This window comes from Coregonus clupeaformis, unplaced genomic scaffold, assembly GCF_020615455.1.
Source record: "Coregonus clupeaformis isolate EN_2021a unplaced genomic scaffold, ASM2061545v1 scaf0098, whole genome shotgun sequence".
In the NCBI taxonomy this organism is placed as follows: domain Eukaryota; kingdom Metazoa; phylum Chordata; class Actinopteri; order Salmoniformes; family Salmonidae; genus Coregonus; species Coregonus clupeaformis.
Genome location: NW_025533553.1, coordinates 425,871 through 445,793, shown reverse-complemented (window position 1 = coordinate 445,793; position 19,923 = coordinate 425,871). Strand labels below are relative to the sequence as shown.

Genomic DNA, 19,923 nt, shown 5'->3' with positions numbered 1-19,923 from the left:
ATCCCCTCCAAGGCCCACCCATGGCTGTACCCCAGTCAGGTAAAATCCATAGATTAGGGCCAAATTTATTTATTTCAATTGACTGATTTCCTTATATGAACTGTAACTCAGTAAAATCTTTGAAATTGTTGCATGTTGTGCTTATATTTTTGTTCAGTATATTAACATGTATATATATATATATATTTTAGGCACACGTTTTCATTGAAATTAAGATGCAGTACTCAGAAAATGAATGCATAACTTACACTGCAAGTTGAGTAAATGACAATCGTTCATTTAGAAAGAAGTATATTTTAACTGCATAAGGGAATCGTTTTGTTTAGCAATAACAATGGCTAAATATATTAACCTTGTTCTTAAAATATACAAAGTGCTGCATTATGAAAGTCCAAAAGACTTGGGTCTTACATAAGTTATTGAACAGATTCATACTGTTTCATCAACTGGTTTGTAGAGATACAGTGAGGGAAAAAAGTATTTGATCCCCTGCTGATTTTGTACGTTTGCCCACTGACAAAGAAATGATCAGTTCAAATAAACCTGCCATTAAAATTAGACTGATCATGTCTGTCAGTTGGCAAACGTACAAAATCAGCAGGGGATCAAATACTTTTTCCCCCCTCACTGCATGTCATAAGTTAGATTCAAACCTGCTGGCAAAATGAATACAGTACACAATACCATACAATACAGGGAAAATGTAACACTAAATTCTACTGTTACAGGTTAGTTATGATTGTATGCAAAAATATAGGTTGTATTGTGTTTTTACACCAATTATCTTTGAGAAAACAACATTTAAAAAAAATCTAACCAATAACAATCTTAAGATCTGACAGAGCCACATCTTGGTATCAATTCAGTCTGGGATCATAATAGATACAGGTAACTGCTAAAATTAAGGAAACACCAAAGTGTCTTAACAGGGCATTGGCTCACCACGAGCCGCCAGAACAGCTTCAGTGCTCCTTGGCATAAAATACATTCTACAAGTGTCTGGAACTATATTGGAGGGAGCGACACCATTCTTCCATGAGAAATTCCATCATTTGGTGTTTCGTTGGTGATGGAAAACACGGTCTCAGGCGACGCTCCAGAATCTCCCATAAGTGTTCAATTGGGTTGAGATCTGTTGACAGACAGCCATGGCATATGGTTTAAATCGTTTTCATGCTCAGCAAACCATTCAGTGACCACTCGTGCCCTGTGGATGGGGGCATTGTCATCCTGGAAGAGACCACTTCCATCAAGATAGAAAGGATTCACCATAGGTTGAAGGTGATCACTCAGAATGTCTGTGTATTTATTGGTGTTTACCTTGTCCTCTAAGGGGTTGAGTGGAACTAAACCATGCCAGTAAAATGCACCATAACAGAGCCGCCAGAACCCTCATTTACTCAAGTGTTTCCTTTATTTTGACAGTTACCTGTATCATACCACAAAAAAGCACTTCCCAACTAGTTGCAATAGTTATGAGGCCACACAACTGTACTCTGAAAATACATTTTTAAAGTACCACAATATGCCATTATCACGGTTTTAATTTCAATTCAGGATTGGCAGTTAAAATGTTAAAGTACAACTGTACTGTGGGTGTTAAGTTAATCCATTAATACTTCACTGGTAGCCACAATCCCACCAGACCTTTATACAACACAAGAACTAACACTCAGATGTGAAAGGTAACAGTTGCTGTAAAAGTGATGATTTTTTTTTTAAAGGTTATGAGCAGCTATACCAAATCAGAGGGCCTAGATTTCTCTTAAATTGACATTTTCTGAAGAGGTAAACATTTGAGGTAGCTGACAATATACTCAGATTGGGATTTGTAGGGTGGATAGGCATATTTGGAATGTCATGGTTCAACTCTTTCAGCAACTATTTCAGCATTCTGTAACATTCAAGTCCAAGTCAAGTCTCACTCGGCTGATTCGACAATACATGACGTGGCAAAAAGGCAAAAGAAAAATAATATATGGCACAGCATTTTTCTAATAATAAATTGTGTCACCATTAAGGTACATACACTGTATATACTAGAGTATGTGGACACCCCTTAAAATTAGTGGATTCGTCTATTTCAGCCATACCCGTTGCTGATAGGTGTATAAAATCAAGCACACCGCCATGCAATCTCCATAGACAAACATTGGCTGTAGAATGGCCTTACTAAAGAGCTCAGTGACTTAGGTACCACCTTTCCAACAAGTCAGTAAATAAAATGTTTGCCCTGCTAGAGCTGCCCCGTTCAACTGTAAGTGCTGTTATTGTGAATTGGAAACGTCTCACAGAACGGGACCGCCGACTGCTGAAGCGCGTAAAAATCGTCTGTCCTCAGTTGCAACACTCACTACCGAGTTCCAAACTGCCTCTAGAAGCACAATAACTGTTCTTCGAGATTTACATGAAATGGGTTTCCATGGCCGAGCAGCGCACACAAGCCTAAAGATCACCATGCGCATTGCCAAGCGTTGGCTGGAGTGGTGTAATGCTCAACGCCTGCGTTCTCTGGAGCGGTGAATCACGCTTCACCATATTGCAGTCAGACGGACGAATTCATAGTGCCAACTGTCAAGTTTGGCGGAGGAGGAATAATGGTCTGGTGCTGTTTTTCATGGTTCGGGCCAGGCCCCTTAGTTTCAGTGAAGGGAAATCTTAACGCTACTGCATACAATGACATTCTAGACAATTCTGTGCTTCCAACTTTGTGGCAACAGTTTGGGGAAGGCCCTTTCCTGTTTCAGCATGACAATGCCACCGTGCACAAAGCGAGGTCCATACAGAAATGGTTTGTCGAGATCGGTGTGGAAGAACTTGACTGGCCTGCACAGAGCCCTGACCTCAACTCCATTGAACACCTTTGGGATGAATTGGAACACCTTTGGGATGAATCAGTGCCCGACCTCACTTATGCTCTTGTGGCTGAATGGAAGCAAATCCCCGCAGCAATGTTCCAACATCTAATGGAAAGTCTTCCCAGAAGAGTGGAGGCTGTTATTGCAACAAAGGGGGGACCAACTCCATATTAATGCCAATGATTTTGGAATGAGATGTTCTAAGAGCAGGTGTCCACATACTTTTGGTAATTTGGTGTATTTACCTAACTATACACCAATCCGTTTACAATCTAGATTGCACAGTAACTTTGAGATACAGGTCAACATATTATTAACATAAAGCTGGAGTGAGCATCAATTGGCCTTTTAACCCATTAATAGGAGGGGGAAGTTTTACTTTAAGCATATGAGAAACTAGCAGAGCTTGCTATCTCTTCAACTCCACAAACACTGTCTAGGCCAATGTTTGACACCAAAACACACCATGTCACTCAACCCGGTGCATTAAGAAGTCATTCTGTCCTTGTCGCATTGTAAAATCACAGTAAATGATAAAACCATCTCGCTGGACAAAAGACCGCTCCCTAATCATAGAAACAGAAGTGTGTGTTCAATGTGGTTGAAGGGTATACCCTGAATGGCTCCATGCCGGCTGCTGCTGGTTGACGTTGGTCTCTCCGCTACGGCTGAGTGTGCTGAGGGAGCCATTAGGGGGCGCTCATGTTGGAGTCCCTCTCAGACAGTCACATGCTACTGTCCTGCAGGAGGGGCTCGATATCCTCGTCGCTGGCAGGCAGGGGGTTTAAACTCAGGTTGTTGCTGGTGCTGGTTTTGCGTGTGCCCGTGCAGGTCTTCACCGCTATACTGTGGTGCTCAGGGATGAAGATGGCCACAAGGAGAGCCAGCAACACTAAACAGGCTCCGAACAGGAAGGGCGGCCCGGGGATGGTCGGTTTCTGAAAGAAAGTTCACAAGAAATGTTCCCTAAATGAATACAGTAGTCATTGGGTGCACAGCTTGTATTCAGACCACTTGACTTTTTCCACATTTTGTTACATTATAGCCTTTGTTACATTATAGCCTTATTCTAAAATGAATTAAATTGTTTTTCCCCTCATCAATCTACACACAATAGCCCATAATGGCAAAGCAAAAGCAGGTTATTTTCTGTGCGCAAATTTATCAAATATAAAAAATTTATCACTTTTACATAATTTGTAAGTCGCTCTGGATAAGAGCGTCTGCTAAATGACTTAAATGTAAATGTAAAATGTATTCAGACCCTTTACTCAGTACTTTGTTGAAGCACTTTTGGCAGTGATTACAGCCTCGAGTCTTCTTGGGTATGACACTACAAGCTTGGCACATCTGTATTTGGGGAGTTCCTCCCATTCTTCTTTGCATATCCTCCTCTCAAGCTCTGTCAGGTTGGATGGGGAGCGTCGCTGCACAGCTATTTTCAGGTCTCTCCAGAGATGTTCGATCGGGTTCAAGTCCGGGCTCTGGCTGTGCAACTCAAGGACATTCAGAGAATTGTCCTGAAGCCACTCCTGCGTTGTCTTGGCTGTGTGCTTAGGATCGTTGTCCTGTTGGATGGTGAACCTTCGCCCCAGTCTGAGGTCCTTAGCTCTCTGGAGCAGGTTCTCATCAAGGATCTCTCTGTACTTTGCTCCATTCATCTTTCCCTTGATCCTGACTAGTCTCCCAGTCCCTGCCGCTGAAAAACATCCCCACAGCATGATGCTGCCACCACCATACTTCACCGTAGGGATGGTGCCAGGTTTCCTCCAGACGTGACGCTTGGCATTCAGGCCAAAGAGTTCAATCTTGGTTTCATCATACCAGAGAATCTTGTTTCTCATGATCTGAGAGTCCTTTAAGAGCCTTTTGGCAAACTCCAAGCGGGCTGTGCCTTTTACTGAGGAGTGGCTTCCGTCTGGCCACTCTACCATAAAGGTCTGATTGGTGGAGTGCTGCAGAGATGGTTGTCCTTCTGGAAGGTTCTTCCATCTCCACAGAGAAACTCTGGAGCTCTGTCAGAGTGACCATCGGATTCTTGGTCACCTCCCTGACCAAGGCCCTTTTCCCACGATTGCTCAGTTTGGCTGGGCGGCCAGCTCTAGGAAGAGTCTTGGTGGTTTCAAACTTCTTCCATTTAAGAATGATGGAGGCCACTGTGTTCTTGGGGACCTTCAAAGCTGCAGACATTTTTTGGTACCCTTCCCCAGTTCTGTGCCTCGACACAGTCCTGTCTCGGAGCTCTATGGACAATTCCTTCGACCTCATGGCTTGGTTTTTGCTCTGACACGCACTGTCAACTGTGCAACCTTATATAGACAGGTGTGTGCCTTTCTAAATCATGTCCAATTAATTGAATTTGCCACAGGTGGACTCCAATCAAGTTGTAGAAACATCTCAAGGATGATCAATGGAAACAGGATGCACCTCAGCTCAATTTCGAGTCTCATAGCAAAGGGTCTGAATACTTGTAATACATTTGCAAAATTTTCTAAAAACCTGTTTTCGCTTTTTCATTATGGGGTATTGTATGTAGATTTTTATTTAATCCATTTTAGAATAAGGCTTTTACGTAACAAAATGTGGAAAAAGGGAAGGGGTCTGAATATTTTCGGAATGCACTGTATTTATTGATGATAGGTGTTACTTTGATCATTATTATTTTAACCATCATCAAAAAGTAGAAGAAGCTTCTCTTACAGAGATAACTTTTTTAGTTTTACTAATCCAACTCTATACAAATGGGGAAAAAGACTACATGGAAAATAAAAAACTTAGCCAACAGAAGGTTTTTTGTGTGCTCTTTGGGCCTACAGCAAACTGACTATCCCATTCACCACCACACGAACACAGGTGCACTCATATGATCTCATCAGAGTTACACAGCCATGACATTAAAGATGTAAGCGTATTCTGGGCTCTGTACCTCGCTGGGCACCTGAGGTGTGCTTTTGTTTCTTCCTGTCACAGGGTCAAGCTCGTTCAGCTCCACGTTGAACAGGAAGAATATGAAGCCGTACAGAGCTGGACCCAGCCCATTGCATAGGCCTCTGATACCCGTAATCATTCCCTGGACACAACCTGTAAACGTACCAAAGACAGATTTTACTCTGACGGCACAGAAAAACTCACAATTCACCTCCTTTCAGACACCTCAGGTAGAAAGGGTATAAAAAGCATAATGATTCCTGCCTGTTATGGTGAAAGGAAGAGCAAGATAGAGATTACATGGCCCAAAGCATGAATCAGTTGTCACATGTCAGCTGTTGCTCTTTAGTTGGTCAGTGGCAGTGACCTCTGCAGCTGCGTGTAAGGGCGACGTGTGGAGGGGAGAAGGGAGAGCCACAGAGAGGAGACCGGTGTTGTCTTACCTTGCTGATCAGGGGCTGCTATCCGGGACACCAAAGCACTGACTGCAGGGAAGGTGATACTGGACATGGCTGCGACTGTACCCGCGGCCCACATCATCCTGAAAGACAGGAGGTCCCACAGTGGGGTTAGAGCTATTTCACACGGACAATGGACAAATCCCCTCAACACCCACGCGGTGCCAACACTTGGACAGCTGGACAACACTAAAGACTAAAAGACCAACTCTATGAATTCTAGCACGTATGAGATATCATTTTGGCTGTGGATCAAACTCAAACTTACCATGGTTCTGATCCAAAGCCATACCAGGCTAGCTGGAACAACTGAAACCCCAGTCCAAGTAACACTGTGTTTTTATTCCCGATAGTTCTCATAAAATAGGTTAAGAGCAATGTCTGTTAAAAGAAAAGGGAAGAGAACAATTATTACAGTAAATCCAAAATATTATATTCTTCATGATCTTCTTTTAATAGTTTGCTGAGGTAAATAGTGACGTGGAACATTGTAAAAAGTGACACTTTTCACAGTTGATGAATAGAATAAATACTAATACGGCAACACAATACCTGAGCGATAATAGAGAGGATCCCGACCATTGCTATAAAAGCAGCAATTGCTGCAGGTGAAAATTCAATAACCTGAAAAGGAACACAAAGCACAGTGCATCTCCTATTACACAGTGTAGATAAAAGTGTAGTATACACGTCACCCTCAAAATATCAAATTAATTTAGACAAGGCAGATGCAGTGTTGCCAATTTTGTGACTGTCGTTATACTAAGCGAGTTTTCAGACCCCTCCAGCGACTTTTATTGGTTCTAGCGACAAATTCAGCTACTTTTCAGGCTGCCTTTGGGAAGTTTTGACACAGAGGCCTTCTATGGTTTTGACAGCAACTTTTCCCACTAAATTATGCTGCAAATGAGAGTGGGAGAAGCTGTCTGTGCAACAGAAGTCACAGCAACGGCGCACACATAGGCTGAGAAGCACAAGGGGAGGGGATGTGCGGCGACAGAGGGGGCGAAAACGCTACATAATAATAATAATAATAATAATAATAATAATAATAATAAGCCATTTAGCAGACGCTTTTATCCAAAGCGACTTACAGTCATGCGTGCATAAATTTTTTTGTGTATGGGTGGTCCCGGGGATCGAACCCACTACCTTGGCGTTACAAGCGCCGTGCTCTACCAGCTGAGCTACAGAGGACCGCAGCAAGCCAAATTGGTGCTGTGACGGCAAAACATCATCTAGCGACTTCTAGTGACAAATCAAGGAGCCAATAGCGAATCTCACTGCAAAACTGTTGCCAACACTGGTCAGATAACATTACATAAAGATTGATAACAATGCTAGAATGACTTAAGACTTCCCATGATCAGAAAGAAACAAAGGCATACTTATAACCTGTTATAACTGACTTATAACCAGTCTCACCTGTCGCAGGTAGAGGAAGAAGCTGGAGTACTGGCCTGCCTCTGGCAAGTAGGACAGGAACACTGTGACACATATGAGCAGCACTGTCGGGTCCTTTCCCACTCGCCTAAGAGACTGTGGACGAATGACATGTGAGGAAGAGAAACCAAGTGGTCAACATTGAGTATCACAGTGAAATTCTAAACATATTGAACAGCTGTAAGACTTAAGGCTAATTTGTACCCTACCACCGTACGCAAGAATGCAAAATCACGATCCTGCGTAGCCATAATATGCAGACATATGCAGCCCTGCAATTTTTTACTCTGCAAGATCGCCATTTTGCGGAGCTAATTGCTTTCTTGCGTTGCATATGTACTAAGGTATAAATCAGGCTTTAGCCTAACAGCTTATTTAATTTGGGTAAGGTTATGTCAATGTCACTCACAGCAAAGGGGTCGGCTTGCTCCCAAGAGATAGGCGACCCCCAGGACGTCAGTCTCATTTTGTCTGGGAGAGATTCTGGCACGACCAACAGGACAAAGGCGATATCCACCACGGCGATGATAGTGGCCACTAGCACCACCAAACTGTCGCCGTAATTTGCAGAAAGGTAGGCGCCAATGGCTGGACTAGTGACCAAACTGGCGGCAAACGTTGCGGACACCTGAAGCAGAAGGAGAAGGTGGAACATCCTCAACATTTGTGTGTTAATTGATTTGATCATCTTTAACATCTAAGTCATAAGGGTGGTGGGGGATAAGATGTTAAGACAGACAAGAGCCATTACCAGTCCATATGCTGTGCTTCTTTCATGTTCTTCAGTGATGTCTGCTACATACGCAAAGATTACAGAGAAAGTCACAGCGAAGATGCCCGAGACTGATATCATGGCAAAATACCACCTGCAGAGAAACATTCAAAAGTAAAATTCTTACTCGAAACAGGGGAAATGTCACAAATATTCAACACTGAGAAATGTATCTTGAAAACAAAGTTGTGTTTTAATTCAGCAGCAGACATACATTTCTCTCAGTGAGAGGAGGTAAGCATCAGCAGAAAACACAGAGAGAATCTCAATTGCCTACTCCTCACGTCCTCTCCTTGCCTCCTTCTCAAAACCCATTGGAGGAGAAGATCAGAGGGGAGGGACCTATGGCTTTCTCATCCAATAGGTTTTGAGGAGGAGGCAAAGAGAGAGGACGCGAGGAGTATGCAATTGAGATTTTCCCATTGCCCACATACAACCCATGTTCCCAGCAGGTTCGCAGTCAGAAGCCACAGAGTGCGCTGTAGAGATCACTCACATGAGAAGCATGTGACTGAGCACAAAGGGTGCTATGTCTACCAGTGCCTCTTACCATGGGCTTATCCTCATTAGGGGGATTGGGGCACAGGTGAAGAACACTGTAACCAGCAGGAAGGACTTCCTGCCCCAAACATCTGATAAGGCACCTATCAGAGGGGCACTCAGGAATGACAGCAACCCCTACACACAACACAGGCAAAATGTAATCACAATGCTACGCCAAAAATGCATCAATAAGCACAAGACCTCTATGGGCAGGCGTTTCACACAACTCAAAGTAGGTGTGAAAGAGATACATTATCAATGTTAAAATTGCTCACCTAAACACACTAAGACCTTGACATAGCTAGCTGAAGTATAGTAACATTAGGGAGTCTTGCTGTGGGTAGTGAATGTAGCACAAAGACGGTCATGACCAAGCCTTGGGCAGACCTGGGTTATCAGGCAAGCTCAATCCTCTGTGATTCTGACTGACAACCATCTGTATGTCATACATGACAAGATGTTATATTACAATGCAGTAATACGCTGCTCGTCACCATTGACTAATGCTGATCTGAACAAACCAGATAGGTGAAAAGACAATGCCTAGTAGAAACTTGACAAACGTATGAGTTTCCCCTGCACCTCTCACCTACACCCAAAAGCTAGATCAACTAAACAATTATCCAGAAACATTAACTAAAAGAACAAGGCTGTCTGAAATGAGAAGGTGAGCATAGTGACCAAATATCCTCTCATCGCAACTTTGAGATAAAAGTTCCTCATTTGAAGAAAATGAAACATTGAATCTTAAAAGCAACCCAAATGGAAATGCCTCTTACCTTAACACCTTGAATCAGACCATTCATAAGAAATGTGTGCTGGGGAAACGTTTCATGAAGAACCTGGAGGACAGCAGAAGGAGACAATACAAATACCCTTGTTAGGTCATTTGCAAAGTCACTACAGATAATGCCGTCATTCATTCATGACCTTTGCCCTTTGGGGCACTGAGGAGGGCGCACGTCTTGCCGCGTCCTGCTCGACTTGCTTTTTTATTGGTATTTTTGCGTTCATTATGACTTTGTTTGCTCAGAATGTTTGTGCAATCATTTCTTACAACCGACAAACACTTCTGGATCATGAATCGGAAGCTACACAGTTATCTCTCAGCCTCCCAGATCTGGGATACTACATTCGCTCCTTTGTTTCCGCACAGCGGACTTACCTGTTGCTCCTGGCCGAGACGACAGAAGGCAACGCCGGCGACGAAGAACAGTAATGAAAGGGGGACCCCAAGCTAGGCTGAAAAGACAGGCTACATGGCCTCCTCTTTCTAGCATCCTGATGGCTAATGTCCAATCGCTGGAAAATGAACATTGTGAACTCAGAGCAAGGCTTCAATCGCAGAGGGACATCAGGGAATGTTGTGTCTTGGTTTTTACAGAGACAAGGCGTATGGACAATTCACTTGACTCTGCTATTCAACCAGACGACTTTTCCATTTTCCGTATGGATCGAACGGCGGCTTCTGGTAAGAGTAGGGGGAGGCGTATGCTTCCTCGTCAACACTTCCTGGTGTACCAAAGTTAAAAACATCTCAAGCTCCTGTTCACCCTACCTGGGGTTTTTGATGCTAAAATTCGGACCCCACTATATGCAGAGGGAATTGGCGTGCGTTATTACCACAGCTGTGTACATACCGCCACAAGCAAACATCAAGGCGGCACTCAGCGAACTGTACAAGAACATTAGCCAACAAGAATCCTCTCACCCAGAAGAAGTCTATTGTCGCGGGAGATTTTAACAAAGCAAGTTTAAAACAAATTCTTCCAAAGTATCACCAACACGTATCCGGACCCACGAGAGGAAACAACGTGCTGGACCATGTGTACACAAACATCCATGACGCATACAAAGCCGTCCCCCGCCCCCACTTCGGCCAATCAGATCACGTCTCTGTTCCTACTCCCCGCTTACAAGCAGCAACTCAAGAGGGAGCCACCAACACAGAGAATAGTGAAGTGCTGGACAGAGGCAGACTCAATGCTGTAGGACTGTTTAAGAATACTAATTGGAATATGTTCAAAGATTTATCCACCCAGGACTCACCCATCCATATTGAGGAATATACATCGTCAGTCACAGGTTTCATTATGAAATGTAATTACAATAACAATCCGGACATACCCCAACCAACAACCCTGGATGAATATAGAAATCCGTACCATGCTGAGAGCCCATACTGCAGCATTCAATGTCAGTAGAGAGAACCCCAACAACTTGGGGTCGCAACGCATGTGGCAAGGACTACTGGCTATCACGGACCACAAAGGCAAATCCAGCTGTGTGGTGCCCACCGAAGCCTCCCTCTTAGACAAGATTAACACAATCTATGCTCGCTTTGAGGCAGACAATACTGAGCAATGCTTTCACTCTCCGAGTCGGACGTGAAAAAACTCAAGAGTGAATACTCAAAGCCGCCGGCCCAGATGGCATCCCTGGCCGCGTCCTCAGAGTGTGCGCTGACCAGCTGGTGGGCGTCTTCTCGGACATCTTCAACCTGTCCTTGTCCCAGGCTGTAGTCCCCCCACTTGCTTCAAGGAGACCACCATCATCCCAGTGCCCAGGAACAACAAGGTGACATGCGCAAATGACTATCGCCCCATTGCACTCACCCTGGTCATCATGAAGTGCTTCGAGAGGCTGGTCATGACCCACATCAAGGCCAGCATGCCAGGCACACTGGACCCACTCCAATATGCCTATCGCTCCAACAGATCCACGGAGATGCCATTACCACCATTATTCATACGGCCCTAACACATCTGGACAAGAGGAACACCTATGTGATAATGCTGTTCATTGACTACAGTTCAGCATTCAACACTATTGTTCTCTCTAAGCTCAGAGCCCTGGGTCAGGACACTACCCTCTGCAACTGGATCCTGGACTTCCTGATGGGCAGACCACAGGTTGTGAGGAATGGCAACAGAAACTCCTCCACACGGACTCTTAACACGTGGGCCACCCAAGGGTGTGTCCTCAGCCCGCTGCTGTACTCCCTGTTCACCCACGACTGTGTGGCTTTGCACAACACCAACTCCATCAAGTTTGCTGACGACACCACGGTTGTAGCCCTGATAACCAGCAACGATGAGTCAGCATATAGGGAGGAGGTAAGTGAACTGGCATTGTGATGCCAGGACAACAACCTCTCACTCAACGTCAGCAAAACAAAGGAGTTGAGAAACATGCCCCAATCCACATCAACGGGACTGCAGCAGAGTCAACAGTTAGCGTCCACATCACCGAGGACTTGACATGGCCCAACAACACCACCACTCTTGTCAAGAGGGCGCAACAGCACCTTTACTTCCTAAGGCGGCTGAAGAAATTCGGCATTCCGCCCGGCATCCTGACCAGTTGCATCGCAGCCTGGTACCGGAATTGCTCCGCCCACGACCGCCAGCGGGTGGTGAAGACTAGGCTTGGGTGGTATACAGTATATAACGTATACCGAGGTATTTGGAAAGAGCCACGGGATGGTTTTTCAATACCATCAATACCGGTGAAACTATTTATTACACATTTTTCTATACATTTTAATATTTGTAGCAACTTTTGGAAGGTTTTCCCATCTCCACAAAGGAACTCTGGAGCTCTGTCAGAGTGACAATTGGGTTCTTGGTCACCTTCCTGACCAAGACCCTTCTCCCCGATTGCTCAGTTTGGCCGGGCGGCCAGCTCTAGGAAGAGTCTTGGTGGTTCCAAACTTCTTCCATTTTAGAATGATGGAGGCCACTGTGTTCTTGAGGACCTTCAATGCTTCAGACATTTTTTGTTACCCTTCGACAGACCTGTGCCTCGACACAATCCTGTCTCGGAGCTCTACGGACAATCCCTTTGACCTCATGGCTTGGTTTTTGCTCTGACATGCACTGTCAAATGTGGGACCTTATATAGACAGGTGTGTGCCTTTCCAAATCATGTCCAATCAATTGAATTTGCCACAGGTGGACTCCAATCAAGTTGTAGAAACATCTCAAGGATGATGAATGGAAACAGGATGCACCCGAGGTCAATTTCGAGTCTCATAGCAAAGGGTCTGAATACTTATGTAAATAAGGTATTTCTGTTCTTTATTTGTTATAAATGTGCAACATTTTCTAAAAACCTGTTTTCGCTTTGTCATTATGGGGTATTGTGTGTAGATTGATACATTTTTTAATTTTTTTTGAATAAGGCTGTAATGTAACAAAATGTGGAAAAAGTGAAGGGGTCTGAATACTTTCCGAATGCACTGTATGTATAACATTATGAGCTGGAGTGCCTGCCTTTGCAAAAAAATATATGTTTGCGCTCGTTAGCATATTTAGCTAGCAGCTTCCATGAAGATTCGCTATTACTTGTGCTAATGTTATTAGCATTCTGGTAATAGATGCCCAATGGGCTTTGTGTCTTTTGGCACCCCCTTGTGTACTAAACCGGTAATACCATAAATCCCGGGATGAGAGAAGGATGGCATGACGATATGAAATTCTGGATACCGCCCAACCCTAGTACATCACTGGGGCCGTGTTCCCACCCATCCAGGACACTTGAAACGGTGCCTGAGGAAGTTTCACAGCATCATCAAAGACCCCACACACACTGCCACGAACTGTTCACTCCCTTACCGTCGGGCAAACGGTATCGGAACATAAGGACTGATACCAACAGGCTAGAGACAGTTTCTATTTACAAGCCATCAGACTCTCCGCACTTTTGCACACACACACACACACACACACACATCACAATAGCTGTTACCAGACTTATTTACTATTGCTAATACTGCACAATTTAAACACTTGCCCCCCAATCCACCCTTTCCTGATACATGTACAAATATTGTATTATAAATTGTGCCTTCCTGTATTATACTTATGCTAAAATGTTTATTCTATTCTAAATGAGCCATTTACATCTTTCCCTTTAAACACGATTTGATACGTATCTACATCCATGAGCTCAGATATGTTTTAGTTTGAAACGATTCGGTGCAAATCGGTTTGATTAGAGGTACGAATCGATGCGATTCTGTGCGGTACGATGCGCTAACATTTGTTGCATAAACATTCATTTTCCATTCTAAATTACAATCTGCTGTTGATGGAGCTCATGAGCTGGGCCTCTCTGAGCTGACTTCTCTCGCTCTGTATGTGTGTGTGTGTGTGTGTGTGTGTGTGTGTAAATGATGTACATGTATGTCTATGGTGTATGCAGGCACCTGAGCCAAGCCATAAGGGAAACTTGGCATCTACCACCCCACTATCAGGTAAGGGGGCAATGTTTGCTTTTTGTCCCCCCCACTTTTGATCTGAAATCACAATATTTTGCAGATTCAAAAGTGTTTGAGCTAGTAATGTATCAATATTTATCTTTACAAATGTAATATGACATAGCAAATGAATATATAGCACAACTTTGGATTTCACCCCCGTCCAAATTACAGTTTGACCGGTTGGAAGGAAATAAGAAGCTGTGAAAACGACCAAACATGTTTGATAAAATATTGGTTCGTCTTGGATGCATATTTTATGTGGTTGAAATATTATCAGCTTTTATGATGCTGATAAAGCAGTCCCTAACTGTGCATTCGCATAAGATGCTGGAGAAAAAAAAATCATATTTCTCCACTCCTGTTCTAGAATCAAAATGTAGCCTACATTTTGTGTAGCCTATCATTCTACTGCAAGAAATGCTTAATTCTGCAGGAGTTAATATTAAGACTGTGAGAGGTTACAGACCTACAGTCAGTGTCCGGATATCAGTTTCCATTCAACCCATCTGAACAGTAGGCTACAGTTCCCTTGACATGCCATAGGCCTATTTGAAGTCTCCGTCTTGTGACTGTCGAATTTGTATAGCGCCTCACAATCACACATAACATAGACGGCACTGCCATCAACTTAACCCAATGTTTCCCAACCATTACTTTTCTAGCCATCCCTTCTCTTTATTTTCAACTCTCCATTTCGCAGCTTTTCTCTTATTGAATTAAACGCAGACACTGTCCTTTTTGCCTCAGTGGATCAACATGAACTTTTTCTGCCAGTTCTCAAACGCGTTTGACGATTGGAGTGTAGGCTATTTGGCGCACGTAAAGTAAGGCCCTAAAGCTTAGGCTTACGCACTAATGCCAGATAGCCTTAAAATAATGAAAGAAAAACCTAAATGTAGCCTATAGATATAAATTGCACAAGAACGATACATTTATGGATTTTTTTATGTATGGTTTTCTCTTTATTTAACCCGATCATATTTCATGACCCTAAACCCACCCGCCCGGGACTGCGGGTTATGAGTAAACACCTACATCATTACACTGTATATCTAAAAATAACCATATATAGTGCATTAGGAAAGTATTCAGACCCCTTCACTTTTTCCACTGTTACGTTACAGCCTTATTCTAAAATTGATTAAATAAAAATCTACACACCATACCCCATAATGACAAAGCGAGAACAGGTTTTTAGAAAATGTTGCACATTTATTACAAATAAAGAACAGAAATACCATATTTACGTAAGTCTTCAGACCCTTTGCTATGAGACTCGAAATTGAGCTCAGGTGCATCCTGTTTCCATTGATCATCCTTGAGATGTTTCTACAACTTGATTGGAGTCCACCTGTGGTAAATTCAATTGATTGGACATGATTTGGAAAGGCACACACCTGTCGATATAATGTCCCACAGTTGACAGTGCATGTCAGAGCAAAAACCAAGCCATGAGGTCGAAGGAATTTTCCATAGAGCTCCGAGACAGCATTGTGTCAAGGTACAGATCTGGGGAAGGGTACCAAAATATGTCTGCAGCATTGAAAGTCCCCAAGAACACATTGGCTTCCATCATTCTTAAATGGAAGAAGTTTGGAACCACCAAGACACTTCCTAGAGCTGGCCGCCCGGCCAAACTGAGCAATCGGGGGAGAAGGGCCTTGGTCAGGGAGGTGACCAAGAAACCGATGGTCACTCTGACAGAGCTCCAGAGTTCCTCTGTGGAGATGGGTGAACCTTCCAGAAGGACAACCATCTCTGCAGCACTCCACCAATCAGGCCTTTATGGTAGAGTGGCCAGACGGAAGCCACTCCTCAGTAAAAGGCACATGACAGCCTGCTTGGAGGCACCTAAAGACTCTCAGACCACGAGAAACAAGATTCTCTGGTCTGATGAGAGATTGAACTCTTTGGACTGAATGCCAAGCGTCATGTCTGGAGGAAACCTGGCACCATCCCTATGGTGAAGCACGGTAGTGGCAGCATCATGCTGTGGGGATGTTTTTCAGTGACAGGGACTGGGTGACTAGTCAGGATCGAGGTAAAGATGAACGGAGCAAAGTACAGAGAGATCCTTGATGAAAACCTGCTCCAGAGCGCTCAGGACCTCAGACTGGGGCGAAGGTTCACCTTCCAACAGGACAACAACAGCACACAGCCAAGACAACGCAGGAGTGGATTCGGGACAAGTCTCTGAATGTCCTTGAGTGGCCCAGCCAGAGCCCAGACTTGAACTCTATTGAACATCTCTGGACAGACCTGAAAATAGCTGTGCAGCAACGCTCCCCATCCAACCTGACAGAGCTTGAGAGGATCTGCAGAGAAGAATGGGAGAAACTCTCCAAATACAGGTGTGCCAAGCTTGTAGCGTCATACCCAAGAAGACTTGGGGCTGTAATCGCTGCCAAAGGTGCTTCAACAAAGTACTGAGTAAAGGGTCTGAGTACTTATGTAAATGTAGTATTTCAGTAAAAAAAATATATATAAATTAGCAAAACTCTCTCAAAACCTGTTTTTGCTTCATCATTATGGGGTATTGTGTGTAGATTGAGGGGAAAAAACAATTTAATCAATTTTAGAATAAGGCTGTAACGTGAAAAAGTGAAGGGGTCTGAATACTTTCAGAATGCACTGTATACCATGTGTATCCTGTACATTGATTTACCTTTATTTGAGACTAAACCCTACACAATACAGAAACAAGCACATACAACAGGCAAGTATAGATAAACATAAATGCAGACAATATACGCATTAAATACATATTAAGATACAAAACACAATCAATTAAAACAATTACATTCTTCATTATAAAAATCCTCTGTCTGAATTGTCCTAGGTACTTCAAAGCATCCAATAGAAACGTCTTTTGGAGATTATTCCAAACATAGGGTGCAAGGAAATTAAAGGCCGATTTACCTAACTCTGTAGACACCAAAGGAGTCTCCAAAGTTAACCAACTCTGTGAACAGGTTTGATAACTTGTCATTTTAAATCTTAACAGTGATGTTAGGTAAGTCGGAAGCTTATGGAGCAGGGCTTTGTAAACAAAAAGACTGTAATGATGTGATCTACTTGACTTTAAAGCCATACAGCCAACCTTTTGGTAAAGAACGCAGGGATGAGTAATACAACTGTCTCCTGTGATAAAACGACTAACAAAACATCAAACTTAAAACGTGTGTGTCTGGTGTGTTTACTTACAGTCAGCATTGGTGTTGTAAGCAGTCCCCAAGCAAAGAACTCTAGAAAGATGACCACAACTGCATGGGACACCTTGGCACGGCCGGTGTGCTGCAATGGGAAGATAGTGACAGAGACTGTTTAGGACAGTCCACGGTGAAAAATACCAGTAGTCTAATCTGTAATAACAATTTCTGAAATAACAACATTGAGCAAGAACTTCCTACACCCTTCCTTGTTGTTTTCAACTTTAAAATATGTAAAAGTGGGGAGAATGCTACAGTAGGGGGATTATTGCTGCATTCACGTCATGTTGGAAACTTTTCCTTGACCATGTTGCTATGTGCATTATAGCAAAGTTAACCAGCATATTGCTGTTGACAACAATGCCGCGGAGGCAGCAGCAGAATGAGGAGACGAGAAAACAGCCCTTGCCTTATTGTCTAAGTAAAGTGAGGAGAGAGGAAACTCCACCTTAATTAGGTCTATAAATCAATAGCCTAACTGTTAAATGTGCCTGGCTTTATAAATCATCCATTTATAGACAGAAATAAGACAGATCCTGCTTTTGTGTTTGTATAATAGCCTACTGATTCCATGAGCACCAAGCCTCACACAACCACAACATGTCGGATAAACTATTTCAAAATGGGGCTGTTTTTAAGCTTTGCTATGCTGTAATAAAGGCTTTAAAAAATAAATAAATTAGAACCGCCTCTCTGGTATTATTGTTAATTCATTTAGTGTTGTTTACACTGCTCCAAATTGTCCGAAAAATTATATTTATAAGAATAATAACCCTCTTTCTTGATTTCGTTCTTATTGTTATTATTACTATTATGATTATCATTAAAATAATAAGTAATGTCATTATCATTAGTAGGCTTAGTATAGCCTTGTATAACCACCATTGAGCTGTAAGCCTAAGAGCGCATCCAGTGCATTCGGAAAGTATTCAGACCCCTTGACTTCTTCCACATTTTGTTACGTTACAGCCTTATTCTAAAATTGATTAAATAAATACAAATCCTCAGCAATCTACACACAATACCACATAATGACAAAGCGAAAACTTTTGACTTGGAAGAGTTCCCGTGTTGGATAGCCATAGACAGCAAGCTAACATAAGATCCCTCTCTGTTTGAGTAGGCTAAACTAGCTAGGTAAGTGAAAGTGAAAAAAAGACTAAATATAGCCAACTCTCTCTCTCTCTTGCTTCGCTTTCATTTTTGAAGAAATGAAGGAAATGAAAACTATTGACTTTCTCTTTGAGTCAACTACTCACCACATTTTATGCACTGCAGTGATAGCTAGCTGTAGCTTATGCTTTCAGTATTAGATTCATTCTCTGATCCTTTGATTGGGTGGACATGTCAGTTCATGCTGCAAGAGCTCTGATAGGTTGGAGGATGTCCTCCGGGTGTTGTCATGATTACAGTGTAAGTCTATGGAAGGTAAAGCTGGGCAATTCACATACCGCCCCAACAGAGCCACAGATGACGCAATCTCAATCGCACTCCACACTGCCCTTTCCCACCTGGACAAAAGGAACACCTATGTGAGAATGCTGTTCATTGACTACAGCTCAGCGTTCAACAACATAGTGCCCACCAAGCTCATCACTAAGCTAAGGACCCTGGGACTAAACACCTCCCTCTGCAACTGGATCCTGGACTTCCTGACGGGCCGCCCCCAGGTGGTAAGGGTAGGCAACAACACATCTGCCACGCTGATCCTCAGCACGGGGGGGGGGGTGCGTGCTTACTCCCTGTTCACCCACGACTGCGTGGCCAAGCACGACTCAAACACCATCATTAAGACCTGATCACCGACAAGAATGAGACAGCCTATAGGGAGGAGGTCAGAGACCTGGCAGTGTGGTGCCAGGACAACAACCTCTCCCTCAATGTGAGCAAGACAAAGGAGATCGTGGACTACAGGAAAAGTAGGGCCGAACACACCCCCATTCACATCGACGGGGCTGTTGTGGAGTGGGTCGAGAGTTTCAAGTTCCTTGGTGTCCACATCACCAACAAACTATCATGGTCCAAACACACCAAGAAAGTCGTGAAGAGGGCACGACGACGCCTTTTTCCCCTCAGGAGACTGAAAAGATTTGGCATGGGACCCCAGATCCTCAAAAAGTTCTACAGCTGCACCATCGAGATCATCCTGACCGGTTGCATCACCGTCTGGTATGGCAACTGCTCGGCATCCGACCGCAAGGCAGAGGGTAGTGAGTACGGCCCAGTACATCACTGGGGCCAAGCTTCCTGCCATCCAGGACCTACAGTGGGGAGAACAAGTATAGAGAGCTGGGACCACAGTCTCAAAGAAAACCATTAGTAACACACTACGCCGTCATGGATTAAAATCCTGCAGCGCACGCAAGGTCCCCCTGCTCAAGCCAGCGCATGTCCAGGCCCGTCTGAAGTTTGACAATGACCATCTGGATGATCCAGAGGAGGAATGGGA

At 43.7% G+C, this 19,923-nt stretch overlaps 1 protein-coding gene across 1 annotated transcript in view; it reads right to left on the bottom strand.

Annotated features, from left to right (window-relative positions):
- Nucleotides 1-3,016: 3,016 nt before the first annotated feature.
- The window catches only part of mfsd14bb (major facilitator superfamily domain containing 14Bb), a 28,032-nt gene continuing 11,125 nt past the window's right edge, over nt 3,017-19,923 (bottom strand). Inside the window, exons 2-12 of the mRNA XM_041900594.2 lie at nt 17,470-17,559; nt 9,782-9,844; nt 9,010-9,137; nt 8,439-8,553; nt 8,097-8,315; nt 7,670-7,783; nt 6,797-6,868; nt 6,513-6,625; nt 6,230-6,327; nt 5,785-5,939; nt 3,017-3,796 (exon numbers count right to left, since the gene is read on the bottom strand). Coding sequence (XP_041756528.1) covers nt 3,584-3,796; nt 5,785-5,939; nt 6,230-6,327; nt 6,513-6,625; nt 6,797-6,868; nt 7,670-7,783; nt 8,097-8,315; nt 8,439-8,553; nt 9,010-9,137; nt 9,782-9,844; nt 17,470-17,559 — 1,380 coding nt within the window. The 3' untranslated portion in view covers nt 3,017-3,583. The remainder of the gene's footprint in view (nt 3,797-5,784; nt 5,940-6,229; nt 6,328-6,512; nt 6,626-6,796; nt 6,869-7,669; nt 7,784-8,096; nt 8,316-8,438; nt 8,554-9,009; nt 9,138-9,781; nt 9,845-17,469; nt 17,560-19,923) is intronic.